Source organism: Rhipicephalus microplus, unplaced genomic scaffold (genome assembly GCF_043290135.1).
Source record: "Rhipicephalus microplus isolate Deutch F79 unplaced genomic scaffold, USDA_Rmic scaffold_48, whole genome shotgun sequence".
NCBI classification, from domain to species: domain Eukaryota; kingdom Metazoa; phylum Arthropoda; class Arachnida; order Ixodida; family Ixodidae; genus Rhipicephalus; species Rhipicephalus microplus.
The window spans coordinates 1,624,959-1,651,045 of NW_027464621.1; the positions used below are offsets into that span (position 1 = coordinate 1,624,959).

Genomic DNA, 26,087 nt, shown 5'->3' on the forward strand with positions numbered 1-26,087 from the left:
CGTTGTTTTGGCTATGTCTTCCTGAAGTGAGGTGAGTAGTTCGATGAATGTGTTGTATTCCTTTGTGTTGTTTTTGCGGAGGGTGCGGAAGGCATCCCAGTCCGTTAGCGTGAATGTACGGGGTGGGGCTGATGCGTTGGGTAGTTCGGTTCGTATGATGAAGTGATCGCTGCCCAGGTTTTCCTGCGTATTGGTCCAGGTGTGGCCTGTGACGTTACGGGTAAATACCAAGTCCGGCGTAGTGTCGCGTTGTACCGATGTTCCAAGTCTCGTAGGGAATCGGTGATCTGTGATGAGTGTGAGGGACAAGTCGTCAATTGCTCGCGTGAGGTTAGTGCCTTTAGCCGTTGCCTGGGGGTAACCCCATGACGGGTGGGGGGCATTGAAGTCGCCTGCTATAACAAGCGGAGAGTTTCGCGCGAGCGTTGTGGCTTTAGTTAAGAGCGCGTGGAAGGACTGTCTGTAGTCTGTCGGGGAGCTGTAAACGTTAAGGATAAAAACGCTTTGTTTTAAAAAACGGTTTGGTACGAGTTCGACGAGTATCGCTTCCAGGCGGCTGCGGGTGGGTAATACCTCATGTACTATGTGAGCAAATTTCTTGCTAATCAGCGTGGCTATACCTCTCTTGGTATCCCCTCGTTGTGAGATGGGGTGGTAACCCGATAATGTGAGAGTATCACAAAGGGTCTCCTGCAGTAATATTACATGAGGCTTCTTGGGTTGCGCTTTAATGTACTGCAGCAGTGGGGTTTTACGGGTCGCGAAGCTAGCGCAATTCCACTGCCAAATTTCTAACGTGTTTTGGGTTGTGGAAGCCATGATGATTACATTGAATTTGGTGGCCCAGGCAGATTTGCCGTAGGATCCACAGAAACTACTGTTCTGGCTTTGGTTTTAGCTTTTATGGTGGCTTTTTGCTCTAGTGCTTCCACCCGGCGTGACAGCGTGTCGATGTTATCGTGGTTTTCTCGCGTGAGACGTAAGATTTCGTTTAGAGTGTCTTCTGGTGAGTCGCTGTCATTCGTGTCCGCTTCGCGGAGTGGTGGGGCTCTGCGTTTAGGTTTGCTAACATCTACAGTGGATGAGGGGGGATCTTTAGGAGCTGTGAGAGTTTGTATTTGGTGCCTCGCCTCATTTAGTTGTGTGGTGAGCTGTTGTATGGTTGCCCGAAGACCTGCTAGTTCTTCTCGTAGAGTTGTAACTACCTCGCTTTCATGCTCTGGCAATGAGGGCCGCGTTACCTTTGTGACTGGCGGCGTGCTCCGTAGCGGTGGTTTCTTCCCTTGGACTCGGTCCGCCCATGTCAGCTCAGCCTGGCGAGATGGGGAGTGTCTCCTGGAGCGGGAGTGGCTGCGCTGGGCACTGCGACGTCTCGCTGTCGGTGTGAGGGAGCGGCTTCGCCTGGATGTCGCATAGGTGCTCGAGGTGGCGCTGGAATCGCGGGAGCTGGCTCCACTCGATCCTCGGGAGCGGCTACGACCGCGTCGACGGCGTCGGCGTCGTCGTTGGCGTACGATGTACGGAACTTGAAATTTACGTTTGCATTCCTTATCGGCAGTGGGGTGTGGTCCACCGCAGAGGGTGCAGTGGGGCTTACATTGGTGGTTTTCGGGTGGGGTTTTGAGTCCGCACTTTCGGCACCACGTTGTGTTAGGATTAGGGCAAACGTCTGCACGATGGCCGAGGCTGCCGCAGTTGTAACAAACTTCCGTGTGTCTGCGGAAAAGCGTGCATCGAACTATGCTCGCCCCGCAGTATACATAATTGGGAACTTGCATTCCTTGGAACAGGATGGTGACGGCTGTGGTGTTCTTGATGCGTTTCACCTCCAGGGCACTCGGGTTGCGCTTTGTGACGATCAGTTCTCGGAGCTGGGTATCGGTGAGGTCAATGTCAATGCCTCGGATGACGCCTTTGCACGTGTTGTCGGGTGGAGCCGGATATACAGCAACTCGGTACAGAGTGTCTCGCAGACGTAGTTGCTGTACCATGGTATAAGCTCGTGCGTTTCGTTCGATTGGGGTACACACTACAAAAATGTTCTGGGTGACATTTGGGCATATAGAGTCTTCCATGAGGTCTTGAGGAGCCAGGGCGGCGGCCATCGCCAGGGCTTGCTCAAACTGCACCGGCGTGATTTTAGCCACGTTGAGGCCATCTCGGGGCCTTACGATTATGCGATATGTGTCCCTCGGAAGTTGAGGGAGTCTTGAGGTAGCGACGAGGCGTTGGTACGCGCTTCTCGGTTCGGCGGTGCGGCCGCCGTCCCTACGTCTCCCTCGCGTACTTGTTGGTCTTGCGTCTTGGGATTGGTTAGCTTTGCTCTTGCTTGGCTTACGGTTGTACGCCGTAATCCAGCCTGGGCCATTCGCTTCTTCAGGCGATATTGCTTCGCCTTCGACGATTTCCATGATGAACGGGGACACAGAGAGAAAATATTGTTTATGGACAAAGGCGTCTCTGATCTGTGCCTCGATACGAACAAGGTGGTCTGTGGTGGATCTACTTTCTCGAAACCCGCACTGAAATGGGTCGAGCAAATTGTTTGTTTCAAGGATATGTACAAGTCGGCAGTTTATCATTTTTTCGAATACTTTGCACAAGCAGCTTGTAAGTGCAATAGGCCTATAACTTGAAGCTAAAGAAGGGTCCTTGCCCTCTTTCAAAATGGGAATAATAATAGCCTCTTTCCAGGAGGTAGGGATAGTGCCAGAAAACCAGATAGTATTGTACAAACAAAGTAAGGTTTTTCGTGTTTCAGCTGGTAGGTTCTTTAACATTTCATACATCACACGGTCAGAACCTGGGGCAGAAGTACTGCAGGAGTTCAGAGATGTTCGGAGCTCAGCAAGACTGAAAGCTTGGTTGTATTCCTCGTATCTAGTGGATTTGTGTTCCAGTTTCTGCTTTTCTATTCTTGTCCTGTATTTTTGGAAAGTGTCAGTATAGTGGGACGAGCTGGATACCTGTTCGAAGTGTGCACCGAGGAAGTTTGCCTGATCTTCCAAGGTATCACCCTGAGTGTTTACGAGTGGAAGTGTGTGTACTTGTTTTCCTGCTATCCTATGGACCATGTCCCAGACTTTAGCCTCCTGTGTGTATGAATTAACCCCTGATAAAAACTTCTGCCAGCTTTCTCTTCTGGCCTGCCGACGCGTTCTCCTGCCTTGAGACTTTATTTTCTTGAAGGTTTCAAGATTTTCGGCTGTCGGCGAGTTCCGAAGCAGCCTCCAAGCTCTGTTTTGCTGTTTGCGCGCGTTTCGGCATTCAGAGTTCCACCATGGCACACGTCGTTTTCCAGGGTGTCCATTTGTTTGTGGGATGCATTTTGTTGCAGCATCGATCAAAAACGCTGTGAAGTAGTTCACCGCAACATCAATGTTCAAAGTACGGATGTCATTCCAACCTAGACTAGCAATAGTATAAAACTGTTCCCAGTCGGCTCTGTTTATGAGCCACTTGGGAACACGTGATGGACACTCAGTTACTGTCGTGCTCAAAACTACGGGGAAGTGGTCACTTCCGTACGGATTACTGACGACTTTCCACTGGAGTAGAGGCACAAGAGATGGAGATACTATGCTCAGGTCTATGGAGGAGTAGGTGTTATTGGCAAGATTATAATAGGTTGGTTCTTTTCGGTTTAGGAGACACGCGCTCGACGAGAGAAAGAACTGTTCGATCAGTCGACCTCGCGCGTCATACCGAGAGTCTCCCCATAGCCTGCTATGCGCATTAAAGTCTCCAAGGAGAACATAAGGTTCCGGAAGTTCATCAATTAAAGAGTGTAAATCACGTTTTTGTAGCTGATAACTAGGAGGAATGTAAATCGTGCAGATTGTGATCAGTTTATCAAAAAGAACCGCTCGAACAGCCACTGCCTCAAGGGATGTTTGGAGTTGTAAGTGTGTGCATGCAATTTCTTGATTCACTATGATGGCAACACCTCCGGATGATGTCACGGCATCATCACGGTCCTTTCGAAAAATAACGTATTTGCGAAGAAAATTTGTGTGTTTTGAATTAAGGTGTGTTTCTTGTACACACAGCACTTTTGGTGAGTGTTCGTGTAGGAGTTCTTGGATGTCGTCAAGGTTTCTGAGAAGGCCCCTGACGTTCCATTGTATAATTTGAGTGTTCATGGTGAATGTAAAATAATGCTGTGTGTACGAAAAACAAGTGGCTGTTTAGACGGGGAGTTTGAGTTCACTTAACAGGGCCATCACCAGGCCCTGTTATTTGCTTTTTTGTTTTCTTGGCGCGCTCCAAGGAGCCACGCCGCTCTTTCGGCACCAAGGGTGCCGACGTATCCATTGCCTCCTCGGAGGCACTGGATGCCCGCACGTGCGGGCTGTTAGTTTGGATTTTGGGCCTCGCCTGGTGAGGGGAGGCCTTGAGACCCGAAGACTCTGGAGTCGTTGGTCTCTGTTTGAGAGTAGGCGGTGTAGCCTGGGCTACAGCCGCCTTGGGGGCAGGTGCCACAGCCGACGGCTCGCTCTGCGCGGGCCGAAGGGGTGGCGAGGGCTGGTGCGGCGGTGCCCCCTGACGCGCCGCATCAGCGTATGTAGGTCCATAGAATGGAGCGACTCTTCGCCGTGCTTCCTTAAACGTAATGTTCTCCTTCACCTTCAATGTAATTATTTCTTTTTCTTTTTTCCAGTATGTGCAGGAGCGTGAATATGCGGCATGGTTTCCTTCGCAGTTCACACAGTGTGCCGGTTCTTTGCAGTTCTCGGACACGTGGCCTAGGACTCCACATTGTGCACAAGTCTGGCGACCACGACAGGTCTTAGAGCCATGGCCATACTTCTGGCATTGGAAGCAACGACGAGGATTTGGTATATACGGCCTGATAGATGTTTTCGTGTACCCTGTTTGAATGGAATCTGGTAGTTTACTGGATGCAAACGTGAGTATCAAGTGTTTCGTTGGAATTTCCTTATTATCTCTTCTGATGATAATTCTCTGTACATTATTGACATTTTGGCTCTTCCACCCTTCCAAAAGTTCAGTTTCGGCGAGCTCAAGTAAGTCTGCATCAGATACCACTCCGCGAGTGGTGTTCATGGATCGGTGTGGTGTTATGGTGATCGGTACGTCACCAAACGTTGAGAGGCTGTTTAGCTTTTCATATTGTGCTTTGTCCCGAATTTCTAGAAGAAGGTCTCCGCTCGCCATTTTGGTTACTTTGTATCCAGCCCCGAGAGTTTCCGTAAGACACCTGGCAACTACGAAAGGAGATACGGTCCTGGCTTGCTTTCCGGTTTTTTCACAGTGAATGACGTGGAAGTGGGGAAAAGTTTCTATTGGCTGGTTGAAGATATTTATGTCGTCGGTGCGTACCCGCTTTAGGCCGGTACGATCAGATAAAAGAGGAAATGCGCCTTGCATGCCGGTCTTATTTTTGTTCAGCAGCGTTGGCGGCCACCCACCACGGAGCCCAACAAGGGGACGCTGCAAGTCTACAGGTGCTGAAAGCTTGCAGACGTCAGCCGTACAACACTGCCATAACCCAATGCGCCTAGACCAAGGTAGGCTATTTGCACAGGGTTAACCCTTGCCGCCAGGAAAATTGGAAGTATACAGAAGAGAGTAGAAGACAGGAAAGATGTAAAGTGAGAACAAAAGACGAAGATGTAGGGAGAGAGAGATAGGAAAAGGCGACTGCCGATTTCCCCTGGGTGGGTCAGCCCAGGGGTGCCGTCTACGTGAAGCCGGGGCCAAAGGGGTGTGTTGCCTCTGCCGGGGGGCCTTAAAGGTCCAATCACCCAGCGTCGGCTCAACCCCCAGGATCCCCTTTTCCCCGGACACGGCATAGCCACGCACGGCTAGGCGTGGGAGGGAGTAGAAACTCCCCCGTTAGCTCGGGTCCGTGGTGTCGCTACACACCAAACGCCTACTTGCGCAGGCGCCCCTGCGGGGTTATGTTTCAGCAGAATGCCAACAACCAACCATGGCGCCCAACATGGGGATGCTGCAGAATGTATGGAAAACATATCCTGCAATCGCCAGCTGTACAATAATCACTATAACCAAATATGGCGCATCTAAGACTGGCTACCCCCCCAAGGTAAACCCTAGCCACCACGATATTTGGAAGTGAGTGGAAAAGAGTAGAGGAGAGGACAGGATAGATTGAAAGTAAGGGAACAAGACATAGATACGAGAGGAGGACAGGAAAAGGCGACTGCCGATTTTCCCCTGGCGGGTCAATCTAGGGGTGCAGTCTATGTGAAAGGAGTGTCTAGCCAAAGGAGTGTTGCCTCTGCGGGAGGCCTTAAAGGTCCAAACACCCTGCGTCGGCTCAACCCCAGAATCCCCTTTTCCCCAGACACAGCTCAGCCACGCATGGCTAGGTGTGGGAGGGGTTCGGAACCCTTCTTCCCTTTCCATTGGCTCAAATCCGTGGTGAGGCCACTGACCAAACACCTGCTTGTGCAGAAACCCCTGCGGGGTTCACAAGACAAACAACATGGCAACCATAAACAGAAGTGCTCTGATCACGATTGTCATCTTGCTTTCATGAAATTTCAGACTGTGGATTTTTGGTTTGTAGTATGCGATGATTGGGAAAAGACGAAATTGGCATTGCACCACTCTGGGTAACACCCGAGGTTTTGATAAGTAGCTGCAGAAGCAGTATAGGTGCAATAGCACTACTAGACATGTATAACCATGTTTTGGGCCGGGATTTCTTTAGGCTTAAAATGCAATACACCGGCGCTGTGAAGAGGAGGACTTTGCCGGGCGGCATAAAATCATGGCTGCCAATCTCAGCTTAACCATTTGTTTCCCACAGCCAATCCATTAGTGCAAGTGAACATTTTTGGGGGCTATATGTAACAACAGATATGAAAACAAATGTCCACATATGCAGAAGCTGGGAACACCAGTTACACTGAGTTCATTATCCTTATTCATCGTACATAGAAACTTTGCCTGCCAACAACTCTGTTGAAAGGCTTTATTCATCTTCATCATCCCTACTTACTATAATCAATGCCTTCAATATTAGTTTAATGCATTAATGATTAATATCATCGTCATCATAAACATTCACGTGGCTGCTTGCTGAGGGCTTTGATACAGCATTTCCATCATCATTGTTCATTATCGCCATCATCGACTCCATATTCTTGATGGTTACCGCCTTCATCTTCACCACCTTTCAAGGCCCATTCGCTTTCCCACAGCCTTACTTCAACGTGTTTGTCATCATCTTTATAGTCATTGATCATCATTACCAACGCTTTCATAATTATTTTCTAACTGACTGCATTCATATTCAATAGCACTGTTCAAGAGGCCTTTGCTGGTTGATGGCCCTGGTTGACCATGCTCATTATCGCTGCTCTCCAAATCATAACATTCGCTTGCACTAGTCAACTCGAAAATTATAGCACCCATATCTTCATCACTTTATCTACGTCCTGAATAAAGCATACAAATTGTACACAAAACTTCTGAAAGTCGTATTTATCTATGTTACAAATAGTGTTTTGTGCACAGCTGCCCGGCGAAGAAGCGAGCCCTGGTACCATTCAATGTTCTGTCAGTTTCTTACATGAACTTGGTATGCCTGGCGTCAACATAGATGCTGCAGCAACAGCTCAACTCAACTTCCAAAACTTTGTGGTCGTTCACAGTGCAACAAAAGTTGCATACAAGTAAGATAAACCCTTCCTTTTCTCAAATAAAGCTGAATAACTTAAAAACTCTTATGAACACGCGTGACCTTATTGTCTACAGGCGACTTGAGTAGAACACCCTTTCTTTCTCCACACATGTACCATTGTTTCTTCCTGTATATATATGTTATGATGAAAGAATGAAGCAATACCAACATTTCAAACCGGCTATCAAGTCATTGTACTGGCTAGCCTGATCCCAATACACTGATTTGTTTTGTCCATATATGTAGAGAGTAGGATATGAAGAATTAAAGAAAATAGGATTAAATATGAAGGATTAATGTAAAAAAATTACTTTCAGAGTGCCATATTATTCAAGCATTCTTACAGCATTTTCACGTTAAAACTGCATCTTTCCACCAGTGCACTTGGCATAAAATGTTGACTGACATTGATTTGTGGGGTTTAACGTCCCAAAACCACCATATAATTACGAGAGACGCTGTAGTGGAAGACTTCAAAAATTTCAACCACCTGGGGTTCTTTAACATTCACCTATATCTGCACATGGGCCTACAGCATTTTCGCTTCTATCGAAAATGCAGCCACCACAGCCGTGATTCAATACCGCGACCTGCGGGTCAGCAGCCGAGTACCTTAGCCACAAGACCACCATGGCGGGGCTGGCATAAAACGTTAATTTAAAGGGGCACACAGGTCTTTGGGGCCAAAAAGTGAAAAAAAAAAATAATTTTTTTTAAATTGACATATTTGGTTTTTGCAAGTAATTTTCTATATCTCTGCAAATTTTCACACACCAGGAAATGGTAATTTTTTAGTAATGTCATTGTAACTGTCCAGATTCTTGGTGCTGTTAACATGCAGAACCTGTAAAAAAATGAGGAACCGACTTCGAGACTTTATGAGTTGCCAGCACCTGTGTTAGAACCTCTGCTACGAATTTATGAGCACCTTTATGAGGATTGCAAAACATTTTCACCATGATTGTTGCTTTTTGAAGAAGCTGTGTGTTTTCAGTTTTTTCCATTTTTCTCGAAAAAGTAAATTTACAACTGTTCAATATTGAGGCCTCAGTATCTCTGCAGCTAGGGCAGGCACAACAATAATTCTTTTTGCAATGGAAACCTGTATGTGTGTAGAATGCAAGTATGGGAGCAGAATTTAGAGCACAAGCCTTTTAATTATTTACTCATCAAAATTATAACACAATTTCAATTGCTTTTGAAAATGGATAGTTCATTTTACTGTAAAATAACCAAGAAATGCCTAAAAATAAAAGCTCTTGCATACTCTGAATCTATAATCATTAGTCTATATTGGCATATTCTAAATATCACTTTTAATTAAACACTTTTTTTATGGCAACCTTAAACAATACGGGGTGAACTTAAGTTATCTGAAGAACAAGATAAATTACAGGAAAACTAATTAAATATTTGAAATCAGCAGGAAAAACTGTGTAGTCCTGTACAGTTTCATCAAGATCACTAAAGAAATAAAAAGGTGTTTTAGACCAGTCTGCCCGCTTATTGAATTTAAAGAGAAAGAGCACCAAATTCTTTTCAGCAACCTTCTTACCGAAAACAGCCGCCGATTGGAACCACCTTCCCTCTTCCGTTGTAACAATAACAGACCCTTTGTTATTCAAGACTGCAATTTCTCAGCAATGCTTGTAACTATACGCAGTTTCCATTATCTATCTTTGTCTTGTATGTGCTTGAATTCTTATACATTTTTAGTTGACTTATGTTGCCTTCCTGATTTGCGCATCTGACACTTGTTTCTTTATTTTGTCTTTTTTTTCTTGTGTGTTATATATGTTGTACCCACCCCCTCTGTAATGCCCTACGGGCCCTGAGGGTATTCTAATAAATAAATAAATAACACAGTAGAAAACAAAAGGCAGTGACAGGGAAGGTAGTGGGAAAAGAATAAGCACAGCGTGAATGCATGTCTCTGTGTTGTGACTAAGATGTGAGCCTGAGTAGTGTTCTGTCATCCATTTGCCAATGAAATTACCCATGACAGTCATGCGACTCGGAGTGTTCTCTACACAAGGAATTTAATAAGTAGAATTGCTTCATCTATAACTGCTGCTAAGCAAGCTCTCTGAGCAGAGGCTCAGCAATGCCAGCACAAGAATGTTAGAATTACGTGCCACCAAAGCAGTACCAAAACACCACCACAGAGAAGACCCTCAAATTCACACCACCAAATCAAAAGTTGTTGTAACTAAGACATACACGCATGAATACAACTAAAATACTAGTTAACATGCACAAAGATGACACAGATAGACACCAGACAAAACGCAATGCTAGTGAACACACACAAAGACACAGGACAACCACTAGCGGTTGTCCGGTCTTTTTCCGTGCCGTCTTTGTGCGTGTTCACTAGTATTATGGAAACATACAGTCAGTACCAATGAGCACCACTAAATGCAATATCAAGTACTCTCATGTCTCTCTCAAATTCTTGGCCTCACATATTATAAAAACAGAACACCTCTACAGATGAACTTAAAAGTTGAATTATGCAGTACTTAAATTGATGTGAACATTATGTAAAATAGTGAAACACTTGCCCTATGGGATTAAACATTTGTTCAATTCGGTTGCACCTCTCACATTAGTTGTGGAAGTGAAGTGCTTTCTATAGTATGCAACATCATGAACTAAAGCGCAAATTAGTATAAAAATTTTCTGGCACTACATCTACTGATGTAATTTCTGTGCTTTCCTCATTTTTCTTCCAAGCATCTGTCGACAGCCCACTCAGCCATGGGGAAAGGAATTCAAGTAACAAAATGCACCATTTGTGACCCCTGGTATCTTGCTCTGTTCAACTCTTGAAAAATCAAGTAACCACTTTCTTTTATTTAACTATCAATTTTACACCGGTGTGTTAGAAGTGTGATAGAAGAAATAAGTGCGACTGAAATAGGGTGGCTTAGTTTTATTGTGCTGACTGTGTCACTACATATGCTTTTGGCATTGTAAACACCATCAATTATTATTGCATCACTGCGTGTTATAAATAGGAGAGTCAAAGCAACTACAAAGCCCAAGAGCTGTGTGCCAAAAACTGTGTGCCACGATACTTGTCAAAAGTTTTAAGTAACTCCCAAGTTTCCTTCAATGAGCTCCCTGTAAAGAAAGAAGTGTGGGGTGCCTAGCAACGAAATGTTTTGCAACAAGGCAACCACGAAAGCAGCAAGTGTACACAGCTATAATGTATGCTGTGGAAGGCAATGTTGCATACAGGCCACAGTCTTGAGAAAGTGAGGAAGATTTTCAAGATGCCTTGGTCATTTATGCTTTCAAAATTTGTCATGTCATCCACAGAAGAAGCCAGAGTAACTAGCTTAATCTTTGCAACGAGGAAAGTTATTCTGCACTTGGCTCCAAGAATAAAGGCAGAGTTTAGATTCAGAAAAACAGTCGCACTTCTACCGTACAGTTCAATGAATGTTGATCCCACAGACAGTAATTTTCCATCAACAAGTGAATGATATTCTTGAGGGCAGATGTGGGTAAAAAAAAAAAGCGAGTTTTCTAAGAAATTACCGATTTTTCACTTTCATCTATTTTCAAAAGTTTAGTACCTCTACTGAAAAAAAAAAATGTATGTCGAACTCAACTGGAAATGCTTTAAAATTGTGCCCAAAGAGCACAAGACAGCTGTTAAAAGGTCCAAAGTGTGCAACCTTCGAGCACCTTGCCGCTAATAATGCACCGCCGCTCACCATTGTCGATGGCATGAGGCGGAGAGCCAAGCCTCACTCTTGAAATAACGAGTTTGCCACGCTGCTGCAGCACAAGAAATATTAAAAAGAAGCATGCTTTTGCCACATTTTTCAAGTGCCATTTTTCAATTACATGGTAAGGATCGGGGACCTTCATTGACAGCTGCGCGCCCGTATGTGCTGTGAAGCCTACTTGCAAGGTCAGTGTCTCGTCGAGCAGTGCAGCTGAACAAGGCTGCTCTCGTGTGTTTATCTTCATTATGGATGAAGAAAGCCGTAGCTCGTGCAATAGCTACACTTTCAATGTGAAAGCTGTTGTAGCGGTGCGTTCTGGAATGGGTTACGAGCAGCTGGTCTGATTTGCGGTGATTCTTAGCTTGTAAACGCCAATGCATCAAAGTCATTCACAGCGATCAGCTAGACAGTTCGTTATGCGGCAATAGAAGCCATCTGTGCTAATTATGCGAGGTCAAGGGAGCTCACAGTGAGGGAAGCTAGCGGGGACGACATTGCTGTTATGTACGATTGTACGAGGCACATATGCGGCCACAAGATCCGCAATTGCACCAGCACTGTTGTGTCCTTCGACACTGAATTTAGATTTCAAAGTCCTGTCAAACTTCTCCCTAGCTTGCAGTCAACACAATGCAGTCGGCACAAGGCTCTGCCGGATAGAGCAGAAGAAGTTTGGTATGCGTTTCATGGCCCTGTAAGTGAGCAATATGTCTGCGAGGAGTCGGCTCGAAAGAGCCGCGAAGGACAAACCTATGGTGCTGGAGCATTTTAGTGGCAGTGGCCACTACAAGAAGGACTGTTCTTTTTGGCGTGTAAAGTTCATTGCATTTAATGACATCTTTCATAAATAAAAATTCAATTTTAACATTAAAACTTTTTTTTTTTAAAACACAGATTTCGCCTTTTTTTTTTTTTCAATGTGCCCCTCTTTTTGGGGTACTTTTGATGCTCATATCTGTATTAAATTTTGCCCAAATTTCTTTCAAAGTAGTATAAATGCAGTTATGTAGTTTGAATTTCAATGTCTTTATTATATAATAAAAATTTTGTGTAAACTTTTACTAGGGTAGGAGAAATATGGACTTTTTCATGTCTATTAGTTTTCATGCCTATTACTTATTTTGTATGTGCTTCCTAATTAGTTGTTTGCATTCTACACTTTATTTTAAACATTATGAACTATGAATCGTAAAAGATTATGAAAGTCTAGAGATGAAAAGAGGGACACAAAAGGCTTAAGGTTTTCACTTTGTCATGCTGCAGAGCTAAATGTATCAAACTTGGAAGAAAACTATTATTAGAGACCGGATTTACATTCCTATTGTGCCACTTTGTTATATGAGCATCAATTAGAGGTTAAGAAGAGCTTTTACAGTGTTCTTATAGTGCCTATAAATGCCTATTTTGGACATTTGTGCCTAAATTCCCGTAAGTGCATATAAATGCCTATATCCAAAATTGGTGCCTATATGAGCACTATTTAACTTCAAATTTTTAACACAGATACCACATGTATTTTCTAGAAAGTTTTGATTTTGTCAAAGCTTATTGTGCCTAAATTTTTTTTGGGGGGCCTATAACAGTGTTTTACTTGCCTATTTTCGGTGCCTAAAACCCAGTTTTTTAGTGCCTATTAATTTGGCCTCTACTAATTATATATTTCAAATAATCATAAAACATTCTATGAAGAGCTAAAGTTTTATTGCTCTAGGGTAAATATTAAAAAAAGTGTCTTCATGTAGCATCTCCCCTTAAACGTGCTGATATTGTAACGAATGTAGCAGCCTCACAACAAGGATGTTCTATTTACACGGTTTATTAAGGGCGAACTTGTGGCCAAAGTGAACAACGCACAGCAATCAAGAAGATCCGAAGGTCAATATTCCTCGTGAGCCTCTGCCTCGAGCACCCTCATTCTCTTAACGCGCATTGGCTGTTCGGTGGAGTATTGCACGCATACAGGGCCGGCTCGTGCATTGCGGCTGGCTTCGTCGCTCGTAGTCGTGCCGTTAGCGTTTCTCTGGTTCCCGACGTCCGCGTTCTTCACGCACATTGCAAGGCTGTTCGGTCCCGCACGTATGCAGGGCCGGCTCGTGCATTGCGGCTGGCTACATCGTTCGTAGTTGTGCCATCAACGTTTCTCGTCGTACACGACATCCGCGTTGTGTGGGGAATTGGCAATTTCCAGTGGCATTATCCCCCCTCTCAAGAGGCATCGCCCCAATGCTTTCGATGATAATGTATGCAGCGGTTTCGTCTCGGAAGGTTTGTAAGAGTAAAATGGTTGTACAGCAAGAAAGTGGGGTGGCTAGTCTTAGCATCGTTCGTAGTACGGTTTCATGCGCACAATGTGTACACGCTCGGTGGGGTTGCATCGTTTGAAATGCCCATGTCCTGTAGGCTTGACTTCATAAACGAGGTCGCTGAGTCGCTGTACTACCTGGTAAAGATCGACAAATGAGTTTTTTAGACAGGCCTCGTCGTCGTACTGGGGTCCATATCCACACTTTGTCACCAACTTCATACCGTGTTTCACGTCTTCCTCGGTTGTAGCGGTCGGCATCGATTCGTGTTTGGCGACATATTCGGTAACTTGCTAATTGGCGGGCCTCTTCCGCTCTCTCTATATAGTCATCGAGATCAGAAGGGTAGTCATCTTGATCTATAGGTAACATAGCGTCCAGTGTTGTAACTACACGACCGTAAACTAGTTCAAACGGGGTAATCTTGGTAGTCTCTTGTACGGCGGTGTTATAGGCGAAGGTGACGTATGGTAAAATTTCGTCCCATTTTTGTGTTCGACGTCCACATACATAAATATCATGTCAGCTAGAGTTCTGTTAAGGCGTTCAGTCAGGCTGTTGCTTTGAGGGTGATATGTGGTAGTTTTCCTGTGAACAGTGTGGGTCATGTTCAGCAGGCATTCCATGAGTTCTCCCGTGAAAGCCGGTCCGCGATCGGGGATTACAACAGGCGGAGCGCCATGCTGTAGCACTATGCTCTGTACAAAAAATTTGGCGACCTCAGCTGCCGTTCCTCGATGCAAGTAGTCTGTTTCCGCGTATCTCGTTAAATAATCAGTCGCTACAACGATCCACTTCTTGCCAAGTAAAGATGTCGGCAATGGTCCAAGGAGGTCCATTCCAACTTGTTGGAAAGGTGCTTTAGGTGGGTCTATCGGGTGCAGAAGGCCCGCTGGCTTAGCACGAGGCGCTTTCCGTCTTTGGCACTCGCGGCATGTTCTAACATAGCGCTGTACTAAAGACAATAGCTTGGGCCAATAATAATGCAGACTGATTCGTGCAAGCGTTCGAGTGACCCCCAAATGTCCAGACGTAGGCTCATCGTGGCACGCTTGTAATATTTCTTGCCTCATAGTTGTGGGAACGACAAGCAGAAACTTTTCACGGTTGGGCTTAATGTTTCTCTTGTAGAGGACATTTCCTCGGAGGCAGAACGATGCGAGGCTTCGAGAAAATATACGAGGTACTTGTACGTCAGCTCCTTTCAGGTGTTTGATGAGCGGGAGCAATTCTTCGTCTGCATGTTGAAATTTGGCTATCTGAGAAGTCTCGACAACAGCCACGAATGGAAAGTCCTCTTCATCTGATAGTGCTGTGTCTGCAGGTACCCATGACAAACAGTCGGCGTCGGTATGTTTCCTCTCAGATCGGTATACCACAGTTATGACAAATTCTTGCAGTCTGAGGCTCCACCTTGCTAGTCATCCGGACGGGTCCTTGAGGTTGACGAGCCAGCAAAGGGCATGGTGATCGCTGACTGCCTTGAATGGTCTACCATACAAGTAAGGCCAAAACTTACTGATGGCCCAGGCGACAGCAAGACATTCTTTCTCTGTGGCCAAATAATTCGTCTCCGCCTTTGTTAGAGCCTGGCTGGCGTATGCTATCACCTTTTCTTCGCCATTCTGCCACTGTACTAGGATGCATCTAAGGCCGATGTTACTAGCGTCTGTGCGTATTTCCGTGTCAGCAGTTTCATCGAAATGAGAAAGGATTGGGGGCTCTTGCAATTGTTTTTTTAATTCGTTGAAGACGCTTTGTTGCTCGGTTTCCCACTCGAAAGTACATTTTCTCTCGTAAGTTTTGTCAAGGGTTCTGCGATCCGCTAGAAATTTCTGACAAATCGTTTATAATAAGCACACAGACCTAGAAATCTCCATACTGACTTTTTGTCTGCTGGCACCGGGAACCTTGCAACGGCGGCTGTCTTTTCGGGATCAGGGCGAACACCGTGGGCGCTGACGACGTGCCCAAGAAATCGAAGCTCTTCGAAACCGAATTGGCACTCTCTGGTTTGATGGTTAAATCTGCTGAACGAATCGCTTCTAACACTGTTCGCAAGCGCTTGATATGCTCCTCGAATGTAGCGGCGAAGATGACCACGTCGTCAAGGTACACTAAGCAACACTGCCACTTCAATCCGGAAAGTACAGTGTCCATCATGCATTGGAACGTTGCCGGTGCACAACAGAGATCAAAAGGGAGACCCTTGAATTCATAGAGTTCGTCCGGAGTAACAAATGCAGTCTTCTCGCGATCACATTCATCAACTTCGATCTGCCAGTATACACTTTTTAGATCTAGTGATGAGAAGAACTTAGCACACCGAAGTCTGTCTAATGTGTCGTCAATACGCGGGAGGGGATATACATCCCGTTTAGTCACAGCATTTAATTTCCGGTAGTCGACGCAAAACCTTAGCGTGTTACCCTGCTTGACAAGTACTACAGGAGATGCCCACGGACTGTTAGAAGGTTGAATAACATCATCTTCAAGCATCTCCTGTACTTGATTCTTGATAACTTCCCTTTCTTTTGGTGAAACGTGGTACGGATGCTGGCGTTCCGGCCTGGTTGTCTCGTCTGTTACGATCCTGTGTTTTGCAATGGTCGTGCGCCGTACCTTTGAACTATTGGAGAAACAGCTGCCGAATTCCCGTACAAGGTCGTATAGCAGCTGTTGACGTTGGATCACTGAAAGGTTAGCATTTCCGGATATTACGTCGCAGACATAAGATGTTGGTTTCATATCTGTTGACGTTGTTTCAAGGCTGCATATTTCTGTGGCTTCACAAACCTCATGAAGAAAGGCTATGGCTGTCCTCTTTGTGATGTGCTGGAATTCGTTCCCAAAATTTGTCAGGAGGATGTCTGCGTACCCGTTTCGTAGCTGGATAATTCCTCGTTCCACACAAACACCTCTTTTCAGAAAAACATCCATGTTGTTGTCTTCCACAACAAGTGGATGTTTCACATCAGAAATGATACGTTTGGTGACCTTCGTAGTCACCAAACGTATCATTTCTGACTAGAACCATTACACTCCTATGCGGCGGTACAGTCACATCATCATCGACGATGTGCAGTGGAGTGGTGTATTGCTCGTCTGCTAGAGCTACCTTTACAGCTTGTTCCATCGAAACTGATACGCTGGACCTCTGCAAATTAATAATGGCACCATTTGCTTGCAGAAAATCCATTCCGAGTATAACTTCTCTCGAACATACAGGCAGGACAACCACGTCACCAACTTAAGTGAAACCTCGTATCTCAACTCTTGCGGCGCATCTGCCGAGAGGCGTAATAAGGCGACTGCCTGCCGTACGTACTTGAGGTCCACTCCATTCGGTCAGAACTTTCCTGAGGCACTTCGCTAAATTGTAGCTTATGGCAGAGTAATCCGCACCGGTATTGATTAAAGCCATGAGCTCTAGCCCGTCAATTACCAACGGCAAGTCTGAAGTTATCTTCTCATTACTGCACTTCTTTACCTGGAGACAGTCGTCACGCTGGTGTCGCAGTGGAGGATCTTCATATTTCGTATCACCAGCAGCCTCGCCTCCACAGGTTGCCCACTTCAGTTTTCCGGGTTTGGACTAGGCAAACGATGCCTAAGTACGTTTGGAAAGGAACCAAGGCTTGTAGAGCGCTAACATAGAGGGGATGGTGACCGCGGTTGATGACGACGCAGGTCGAAGCTCTGACGGGAGCACAGGTATTCTTCGATGTCGGACGGCCTTTCACCGTTTCGCGGGCACGGTGCGTTGACCGCGAATCCTCGAACACCAGCTTGACGATATCGGCAAAACCAGTACAGATGGCCAGCCTCTCCACAGTGGAAGCACAGGGGCCTACGTTCCGCATCTCGCCATACATCGCTTTTCGAGGTCTTGTCTCTGTCGAAAGAGGTGCGCTGCGAGTTGCCTCTACGATATGGTGGGGGCTACGTGTTGTCGGTGCGTAAGTACCATGCGTAAGTACCAGGTGTCTCGATAGGCGCACAGTGGACAGCAGGCCACCTGAGCACCTCAGAATAAATTACCGCATGTCGTGTCGATGGTGCATCCATCTGCGGCTCCCATATGGCCTGCCGAATTTCTTCTCGGCCAACATCCGCAATAAACAGTTCCGGTGAAGCGGGTGGCTGCAGCTTGCGTAGTTCCTCCCTGACAACTGACCGGACGAGCTCCCGCAGAGTGTCAAAATTATCGACAACATTTGCCGAGAAGACCTCTGCTGATGTACAGGCTACGTCACGATTGTATTGCCGGGCTCTCTGCAGCAGCGTTGTTTCTATTGTTGTTGCTTCCGACCGAAACTCCGCAACAGTGCGCGGCAGATTGCGAACGAGTCCCGCGAACAGCTCTTGTTTTACCCCATGCATGAGATGACGCACCTTCTTGTCTTCAGTCATGTTGGGATCAGCTTGCTTGAACAGGCGGGACATGTCTTCTATGTACATAGCGGCAGTTTCGTTTATGCGTTGATTCCGTGCACAAAGAGCTGCTTCTGCCTTTTCCCGGCGATCATTGTTGCCAAACAGACACAGTAGCTGCCGCCGGAACTCTTTCCAGGACGTCAAAGATGCGTCGTGGTTTTCGTACCACACTCGTGCTGCATCTTCCAAAGAGACGTATACGTTGCGCAACTTGCCTGCTTTCTCCATAGGTTTATGTTCGCCACCCTCTCGAAATGATCCAGCTAGTCTTCAGCGTCCTCGAACAGGTCACCATGGAACACCTTCGGTATGACGGGTTGGCTGACAATGAGTTGTGATGGTGCAACTTGGCTGGTCATGGTGGTGGCGTTTCTTGTCTCCGTCGCTGATGCCCTTGGCACAGGGGAAAGTGGTTCAAATACTGGTGAATCCCCTCGAATACGGCGACTGGTCCGCTGGTGCACCGGCGTAAGCTCCACGGCTTGCGGATGGTCAGGGCTTGCACTTCGCTCTCTCGTGGGGTTCGGAATCATCTACCCGGCACCTTCGCCAGAAAATGTAACGAATGTAGCAGCCTCACAACAAGTACGTTCTATTTACACGGTTTATTAAGGGTGAACTTGTGCCCAAAGTGAACGAAGCACAGCAATCAAGAAGATCCGAAGGTCGGTATTCTTGTGAGCCTCTGCCTCGAGCACCCTCGTTCTCTTCTTCTTCACGCGCGTTGGCTGTTCGGTGGAGTACCGCGCGCATGCAGGGCCGGCTCGTGCATTGCGGCTGGCTTCGTCGCTCGTAGTCGTGCCGGTAGCGTTTCTCTGGTTCCCGACGTCCGCGTTGCATGGAGCAATGGTAATTTCCTGTGGCAATATCACTAGCCAGGCTGAAGCATGCACCACCGCAGTAGCCAACATGCTCCTGTGTTTTGTTCTGGTGAACTTCTCATAGCACATGTAATTCTAGTCATATCTTTTTTATTTAAATCATCACCACAATCAGCTTCTCCTCATCATACACTGAATAATCATGGATGCTATAGAAAAAAGACCTGTAACTGTCCATATCATTGCTGAGAACCACTAAATCTACAAGGCTAAGTTTCATGACAGATCATGCAATGATATGCTCCACAATATTGCTCCACATCCTGTATGCAAAAGTGCACCTTGTCCTTATCACTTATCTTAGTCTCTTCATCAAAACTTTGAGGCTTCAGGCCAAACTTGCTAGAAAGAGAAATGGCCAATGGTACTAAACCAATTGGAGAAGTTGTTGTTTTTTTCAATTTAATATGCTTTACAACCCCCAAAGAAATGTGCTTGTCAAATCAGTGCAGCTGCTGCTAAGAAGAGAGTCTTATGCTGAGCTCGGCAAACTCGAAAAGATTAAGGTCTGCCATGCAAGGATGTTCTTCTTGCCTGTGGCAGTTGCTATTCTCGCATACCTGCATAAAAATCCACGGTGAAAGCCAACATGTTTAAGAAGTGTGGGACAGCAATAACTTGGCAAGATGGTAGTTTTGGCTAGATCATAATTCATAATCTGTACTTGTCCCAGTATTTGTAGTTGTCTGTTTTTGTCGACACTGTAAATTTAAGATCAACAAGAGAAATAATTTAATGTGGAAATATGAGAGAAAAGCAGCAAGAGAAAATTGAAAACAACAGGCTGGCATGGCTTGAAGTAGACTTCATCAGTTACCTTGAAGATGCAAGACATGAAAGCGTGAAAGACCTTGGGCAGTCACTGACATTATACGTTTATAGGGCTATCAGTATGACATCATAAGCAACAGTTGCTGTCGCCCCGCCGTGGTGGTCTAGTGGCCAAGGTACTCGGCTGCTGACCCGCAGGTCGCGGGTTCGAATCCCGGCTGCGGCGGCTTCATTTCCGATGGAGGCAGAAATGTTGTAGGCCCGTGTGCTCAGATTTGGGTGCACGGTAAAGAACCCCAGGTGGTCGAAATTTCCGGAGCCCTCCTCTACGGCGTCTCTCATAATCATATGGTGGTTTTGGGACGTTAAACCCCACATATCAATCAAATCAATCAACAGTTGCTGTCAAAGAGAATAAGCTCACAAACCTGGCTAATAATTAATTTGCTGTACATTAACTTGCTATGCAATGACTAAACAATGCCTGCATTTAGGGTGCAAGTTGTGTTTGTTTGGTCTGCTGACTACTACAGCGTTAAGCATTTCCTGACCCATGGACTCAACAGCGACCTAATGAGGACAATCTTAAGCCGCTTCCGGCAATGCAATGGTGACAGTGACCAGGGAGTCAGCTTAAGCAAGATGAGAAAAGTCAGAGATCAATGGGAAAGGCTGTCATTCTACAGTGGACATAGAATAGGCCGAGGATGATAGTTATGTTTTATCAAGTTGTTGCTCAACCCTGGAGACATTACAAATATATGAACACCAGTGAGAACTATCGATTATGAATTCATTGAGCTCATCTGAGACATTTCCTTATGGGCTGAAGAATTACACCTACCCATCTTGTAAATTTGCAGTTTCATTAATGTCTGCTTCATTTAAAGGGACCACTAAAGGCAAATAACAATTTCCACTAGAGTGAGAGATCAATGTTTGGGAATGTCTAAAACATCAATATTATGAACAGTAGTGCTCCACTAATATAAAAATTAACGTAAATGTATGACACCATATGCACCACGAGTGAGACATTTTAAAATGATCCCAATGATATAAAAGGGCCCTGACTACAATTAATCACTGCAGTAAAAAAAGAACCTTCCATGCATTAAAACACATAAAAAATGCTTTGATCTCTTTTTTATGAATGAGATATTTGCCTGTTTTGCAATGATAGAGCACACACCCTGTGCAAAATTATATAATAGTATGCAGGATTACCTTCATCCCAGAAAAATCTCTTCGCATTAACACTGCTGCCAAGGCATCGTTTCCGCAGAAATTCTTCAGCCTTTTGTGCTGCTTTCACTAAGGCACCGCTGTTGTGTCCCACACGGCCTTCATTCTGGAATTGGACAAGAAAATATCACCATCCTCCACTGAACTCGTACACGTAGAGACATGACACACACACGAAAAAAAAGTGGAAAGGGGGGGGGGGGGGGGCAAGGAGGAAGAGGAGCATTCCCTTATTTTATAACAATGCAATATGAGCTTCGCTTACAATGTGTGTATACGTGGTACAGTCACAAAAAAATTGTGGTGTAAACCTGTGCAAAGCAACTGTAGACAAGATCTCACTATCATTTCTGGCGCTTATTGATTGATAGCACAAATGAACCAGTCAATAGGGTATTACTGCTTCAGTACTGCTTACATGAGTGCCAATAATTGTATCAAGAGCATACAACACACAGAGTATGGGCAGTCTGTAATGTAATGTGTCAGTGATAGCATCGTAGTGCTTTTCGACTTCTAGACAATTCAAAATTTTCTATTTTAATCATGAATACCATAATAAATTACAATATAACCTCTTTACAACAGACCTTCATAGTGAAGAGGATTTTGGTCGGTTGTAAAAGGAGTATGTTACAACAAGTACTGTTACAACAGACTTTTATGGAAACACTTAATGGGTCTGATATAACAGGAGATAATCACAAGTCATGTCAAATTTATTCTCAATGGGGCATAAAAAAGCTGATTTTTGAGAAAACATTCTTCAATGTCTGTAGCCTGTTTTCTATCTGATTCCAAAACATCTTCACTGAAAACTACGTAGAAGTGCTGTAAAAAGTTTTTTGCGCCTGCTGAAGAGGTGAAAATTATCACGGAAGTCACAAAGAAAAAAGGGCGGTTTTCAAAAATTAATAGCTTCGCGATGGCACAACTGCCCACCGCCATTTTGGGCTCATTGTAAAAGTATTTTTTAAGAGCATTGCGTGTTCAAAAAGCAGATGCTTGAAATTCATTTGGAGGATTTCAATTGGCTGCTTCTGCCGTATTGCTCCAGTACGCATAGATTTTCCTAAATATACACTAGAGGGAACTCTGGCACTAGTGTCTATGGGAGCTGCAACCCACGGCGCTTAAACGAACATGGGAATGATGGGTAGTACACGGATTCGTCTAATCTTCGTACTTCTGGCTCTGTGTATGTCCATGTATCTTGTAGCTGTTTTCTCACGAAACAAAAATCAGCTTATGTTCAGCGGTTGCGCTTCACCCCCTTATTTTTTTAGGCTTACAATTGCACATCGGGTCATGAAACTCAAAAGGGTTCGTTTTTTCTTTCGAAACAAAACTGGAACACAGCAATAAATGAAGCCACAAGTGCGATTCACCACCCGCAAGTACGAAGACTAGACAAATCCATGTACTACCTATCATTCCCATGGTTGCTGAATGATCGTAGCACCAGAGTCCTCTCTAGTATGATTTTGGGAAGCTACATGCCAGTACGCATCGCTAGTCCGATGCTCGTTTTGAATACGCTCTCTAGGATAGAGTCGTCTGATTATTGTGTGTCGCAAGGTCGTATCTGTCTAAAATTGCACTATTTAGTGACATTTTTGCGCTCGTTTTTATGTTCACGAGTTGTTAAGGCAGCTGCAAGGGGAAGTTCATTCTTCAGATTACGATCACGCGCTATACTCGTTGCGACATTGCATGAGTGCATCTTGAACGGATTGTCGTAGTGTTGAGTTGTTGGTGAGAAGGTTCTGCTTATCAGCGCTTTGGACCTTGCGATGAAGACCACTATGAAACAGAGCTTTGTACTCGAGATCGAGCATGTCGTACTTTGAAACATCTAGCACTGCAGCCATGCACATCACAGCCGCACTTTCTGCTTGAAGTCATGTCCAGGCCTAACTTTGCCCTGAACTTGGTAGGCAAGACTGTCGTGCTAGCGTATATGTGAAAGCGAAAAAGACAATGTGTTAGACAATGTGTTTCATCGCAAGCAACAAACCACATCGGCTGCATGTGAAAGCGAAAAAGACAATGTGTTAGACAATGTGTTTCGTCGCAAGCAACAAACCACATCGGCTGCTGGCTCCTTAGAACCGCTAATCTTGCGCATCGGTAGCGGACCTCAGCCATGCTCGTCATGCACTGACCGCTCGGAACAGCAATGGCAGCGGTGAGCCGTTTTACGCGTCAGTGCCCCAACACATGAAATCAATTACGTTGTGCGCGGATTTTTCATCGTCATAGCTAGACATAACTCATCACTAACAGACCAGATATGTGGCCTTCGTTCTTAAATCTGTACATTGACAGCCGCGGTCCTATTCCCGTCCCCAAAGTATGCCAAGCGATGTTTGAAGTCGGAAGTTATTGAATTTGAGATGTCCGCGGTAGAAAGGCCTGCTGTAATGGAGTGCTGGTCACCTTGCTGGCCTCACATTTTAGTCAATTATATCTGAATATCCGCTATACCAGAATCTGTAGTAAATAAAGCTCAATCAATGGAATAAATATGGAATAAATATGAAGGTTGACATAACGCCGCAAACTAGTTTGTAGTAACTGAATGTCTGTTGTAAGCGGATCTGTTGTAATAAGGTTATACTATGTCTCCTTATAATTTCATGGTACATATTTCTATTTCTACCAACATCTACAGAGACCTTGTACTGGGCAGCTGTCAATCCCTTTAAAGCCCCCACTCGGACCGTAGCCAATTCAGCTGTGGTAATCTGATAGCACTAGGGTGCCAGACACATGGGCCGGCCTGCACACAACTGTTTTCGTCCCATACTCTATTTTTGAAAAATTTCCTTAATAAGTGCATGAGGTAAACACAGACATGACTGGCCTCTAGCATTCATGAGGCAAGTCACGTGATCACCATGTGTTGAAACATAACCATGGAACAAAACTCAATATTTGAAAATTGACATCCAGATTTCAGTCATTTGAAGATCGGTGTTAATGTTCCTGAAATCCCAAGTTCAAATCCCATTCAGATATCACCCATATATGAGACATGAGAAATCCCCCTCGCCACTTCAACCTTCTTCACTGCCCCAGTTCTTGTAGGACTGCATTTAGTGACTGCTGCCAAGCACACACAAGCACACACAAGCAGTTTAAAGTACTCCATTTTCAATTGCCACAAAGTTAAAATTGAAATGTGAAGTAGATGGGCTTGTTATAAAAAAAGGACTTACAAGACCATAACACAAAACAGGGTAAATTAAGAAAAAGTAGGAAACATAATAAAACAAGATAAAATTGTTTTTTTACAGAGTACATGCAGAAGTGTAGGAGAAAAAATATATCAAGTCCCCCCTCCCCCAGTCTTTGCAAGGAGAATTCTGACTAACTGCGACATGAAGACTGTCACTGCACACAACGACAAAACCACTTTTAGGTTAGCAAGGGCCATATATTAACCTAAGATAGCAGACATACACAACAAGAGAAACGGGAATGAGCCATGATGTTGTAGCTTTACCAAAATCAGTTCTGGCTCATATTATCTGGTGCTATTTATTACTATCTGGTGCATTTTATCTCTTTCGTCAGCAGTGTGTGCTACACTCGTGTTGAGACAGAAGACTCCTCTCATGATGATAATTTGTCAGTTATTTTTCACCTTATTACACCGAGGAATGATGGTTGTGACAGGCAGGGTTGCCGTTGGGTAGATTTGAAAAGGAGCCAAAACTCAAGCTAAAAGTAGTCAAAGTAGCCATGAAATTTGACCTTAGTGCCAAATTTCTTGGCACCAAATTGGTAGCCAACCAGAAAACAAAACAGTGATGTTATGTGTAAAGTTGTCGGTATTCAACAGCAAAAATTGTGATTTTGAAAAAGCAAAAATAGAGCATAACCAGCACAACATTTTCCCTCTCATTTGTTGGTTTCCAAGCCACAGGTAAGTTGTGAATCATTTCATAATTTATTTTACTTTCAGTGCATTTGCAAACAGTTTTTCTACTATAGACAGAGTTCTTGAAAAAGTACCAACAACTCAGCAGGAACTTTAAACGTTGAAGCTTCTTTTTTCTTTTTCTTTTCTTGAAGCCATAGATCTTAGAGTTCTTGAAAAAGCAATTTTTGACCAACAACTCAGCAGGAACTTTAAACGTTGAAGCTTCTTTTTTTTTTCTTTTTCTTTTCTTGAAGCCATAGATCTTAATTTGTACAAAGTTAGAATAATGTCAGTCGATCATCAAGTTGTGAAATCTGATTGAAGATGAACAGTCCAGTGCAGCTCCATTTTGTTTCTGATATCTCTTTGACATGGTGTTTCAGCATTAGTACATGGCACCAGTAATGAGCTAGATAGCCACGCATTTCCTTGCATGTGCGCACTCCTCTGTCTGAAAAGACAGAGGGATGCTCGTTGTGTGCCTAAGTGCACACTAGCCCACTGGCGAAGGAAGGACATTTACACCTGTAGACCAACATGACAGAAAGCTTGCTGTTTTCTTAAACATGTGTGTTGTTTTTTGTTTAAACAATACAGAGAAATGGCCATTAAGTGCACCAAAATAAAAGTAAAAAGTAGCCAGAGAGTAACCAGCATGCCAACATGAAATTTCTGTCACCAGACAGGGTCAGGAAGTAGCCAGTTTGGTGCAAAGTAGCCACTGGCAACCCTGGTGATAGGTGCATAAACGTGCGGGAGCACATATTTTACCCCAACGTAATTGTTGTATGCCCTCAAGCAAATATGTAGCTGATCTTGCTAGTCAAACATTAATTAGCCGTCTAACGTCACGGCACAGTCGGCAAGCCCTATACATTAACAACACGAACATGACTACTTCATTCACAAAAGACACAAGTCAAACTGGTAACACTTGATTCAACATTAAACAATGCCTTATATACAGCTCCTTTCAGAATGCATCACATAACATTGACTGACACCGTGAAAAGAGTCATGATTTTTTGTTGCAACAAGAAATTGTGAACCACCACCAACTAGCACAATTCATCACTCTGTTATGAATACATTTCGCCAAAATTTCAC

At 44.7% G+C, this 26,087-nt stretch overlaps 1 protein-coding gene across 3 annotated transcripts in view; it reads right to left on the reverse strand.

Moving 5' to 3' along the window:
• LOC119176978 (uncharacterized) overlaps positions 1-26,087 on the reverse strand; it is a 203,826-nt gene that overhangs the window by 104,790 nt on the left and 72,949 nt on the right. For all 3 annotated transcript variants that reach the window (XM_075884792.1, XM_075884794.1, XM_075884795.1), the window contains one exon: positions 21,035-21,158. In XM_075884792.1, the coding sequence (XP_075740907.1) occupies positions 21,035-21,158 (124 nt within the window). The remainder of the gene's footprint in view (positions 1-21,034; positions 21,159-26,087) is intronic.